The sequence below is a fragment of the Penaeus chinensis genome, chromosome 11, assembly GCF_019202785.1.
Source record: "Penaeus chinensis breed Huanghai No. 1 chromosome 11, ASM1920278v2, whole genome shotgun sequence".
Taxonomy (NCBI): Eukaryota; Metazoa; Arthropoda; class Malacostraca; order Decapoda; family Penaeidae; genus Penaeus; species Penaeus chinensis.
The window spans coordinates 41,183,480-41,185,979 of NC_061829.1; the positions used below are offsets into that span (position 1 = coordinate 41,183,480).

Consider the following 2,500-nt stretch of genomic DNA (forward strand, 5'->3'; position numbering starts at 1 on the left):
TTATATTTATCCTTCCAGGACTTCTGAACGAAATGCTAATAGGAGAGATGTGTCTTTGCTCTTGGGAAACGGTTAATGCCTCTCCCTTTCCAGATCGACGTCAACAACTGCTGGCAGGACGGGTCCGGGCCCTGCGCCAACGGCAACTGCCTGGACGAGGGGCGGCGCGGAATCGTCATCAAGGAGACCACGGTTCCGTGCAAGTGGTTCTGCGCCTGGAGGGCCCACTGCAAGACCCAGATCTGCTGCGCCTGACGTGGCTGCTGGCGGCCCCTGCTCCTCCTGGCTTTGGTCCCCGAGTCCGTGGGTCGCGACCTGCTTCTTGGGGCTAAACTGACCCTCGCTCTGCGCCTCCGATCATGTCCATGGTAGTCAAGCAAGCTGATCTTTCTGCTTGTAAAAGTCAATTGAAGTTTAGTTTTTGCAGCATCTGGTAGACAAAATACAACACTCGTGTCACTATGAAGTGCTTGAGCCTCACTGCCAAGCCAAGTAAGCATCAATAAATTGTCTCTCTTTCTTGTGCATTTATTTAACCCGCGCTTTGATCCCGAATGGCCGCGGGAATCTCGGGTCTGTGATTTAACCCCGCTGGCCTGAAGCACATTCCCAGCACATATTATGAAACTCGACTCGAGGAAAATTATACATAAATCAATGAGATAGAATAGAAACAAATTTCGAGAAATTATTCCATTTTACGATATGTTTAAACATTAAATATGTCACAGGAATTGACGCAAAATGTTCTACATGGCAGCACCAGGCCTGGTACTTGATGCCACGATCTGTCAAGCAACAAAAGGACAAGAGATGTCATAAGATTCTTTTGCTCACTCTCTCTCTCTCATATATATATATATATATATATATATATATATATATATATTTATATATATACATATATTGTACTGTGATCTCCGTGGAACTAGGGGTCCCGTCCCAGATCATCAAGTCGTTTGCAGAACTCTTGCCCTCCTGTGATGTTGGCGAGGGAAACAGGCGCAAAAGACCTGGTTAACCCCTGTCAATTCGAATTCCCTTGAGTGGTAGGTAGCATGGGGAGGAATTCAAATCATTTATATGGGTTTGTTCCATCTCTTTCTGATGTTCAGCCTAACCATCGAATAATATACAAAAATTGCCCAATTAAAAAAAAAAAAAAAAAAAAATTGCTGAAGGCATGTTTAATAGCTGAAACTGCGCATACGAAGAACTAAAGTAGACTTCCAAAGAGGAGAGTATGGCTGAAGGCCTTACCACTAAAACAAACCAGTAATTCTGCCGTCACAGCTGAAAGCTTAAAGGGAAATCCCCAAAACTAAAAATGAAATACGGCAGCAGAAAACCCGGGTCAGGTGAAGCAAAGACAAGAAAAGTAAAACTATGGATCACTCGGACTTCCTACTTTGTAAGATTAAAAGTTACAAGGGAAAAAAAGGAAAGCATACCATCCAAGTTCATTAGTAAAACCAAGATGTTAACCCATTCGCCCCGGATTTATGTTCTGTCCCCTGTAGTTTTTAGTGATTTTTGTTACATACAGATGGCTCCACATGTGCTCAGCCGGCAAGGAGTCTATCAGTAGGCCCTTGTGACCGATCCTGATTTCCCCATTCCTTGAATTGGCGGGAAAATTAATACCATTGCTATCGCTACTGTTATTATTGTTATTGATGTTATGATAATTAATTTGTCATTGAAATATATTAGACAATGAAATGATACAAAAGACCCTTTCTTAAAGTGAAAGAAGAGGGTAAACAGGTGAAATATGTAGTTTCTAATAACTGGCTATTTGGCGATTAAGAACTTGTAGAGCCATCTATGTGTAAATACAATAAATGAACGTGTATTACAGTGGGCATGACATGTATTCTTGCCACATAGGGCGAATGGGTTAAGATCATTCAACAAAAATGTTCTTAAGATCACGTCCACCTCCAAAGCAAAGAATGTCACGAACGTTAATACTTAGTTCAATATCTTCCGTGATCGCCTCCCGTTGTTCGCTTAAAATAGGGCGAGGCAAACCTTTTTAAAAGCTATTTTCTTTATATAAATATACTTAAAACACACAAATAAGAATGGATGAAAGTAAGATGAATAGCATAAAAAGTTTAAATTATAGAAAAAGAAATGCAATGTACTTAAAAAGAAGGAATAAACGAAATGTGTAAAATCTTTCCCCAAAACTCAAGATACAAACGAAGTAAAATCCAGACCTTAAAAGTCTATGGAATGCTTAAAATACTATAAGGAATAAAAGCTAAAAAAAGAAGTTCATAAGAATGCCTCGTTACTAAACAATGAATAAAACAATTACAGAAAACCAGATTAAAGGGGGAAACTATGGTAAAACAATAAAAGCAAATAAAAACCGAGGAAATCAGCCAACATAAAACAAAACAAGACAAGTGCCAGGCAGCGACCAGTCCCCCAGCATCGGCAGCGGGAGAGCGGAGAGGACGAGAAGCAGCATCTAAGACCACCTTACAAT

The 2,500-nt window shown here is 40.6% G+C and overlaps 1 protein-coding gene across 1 annotated transcript in view; it reads left to right on the plus strand.

Annotated features, from left to right (window-relative positions):
- The window catches only part of LOC125030612, a 1,451-nt gene extending 932 nt beyond the window's left edge, over positions 1-519 (plus strand). The window contains exon 4 of the mRNA XM_047620761.1: positions 94-519. Within this exon, the coding sequence (XP_047476717.1) occupies positions 94-255 (162 nt within the window). The 3' untranslated portion in view covers positions 256-519. The remainder of the gene's footprint in view (positions 1-93) is intronic.
- The last annotated feature ends 1,981 nt before the right edge of the window (positions 520-2,500 follow it).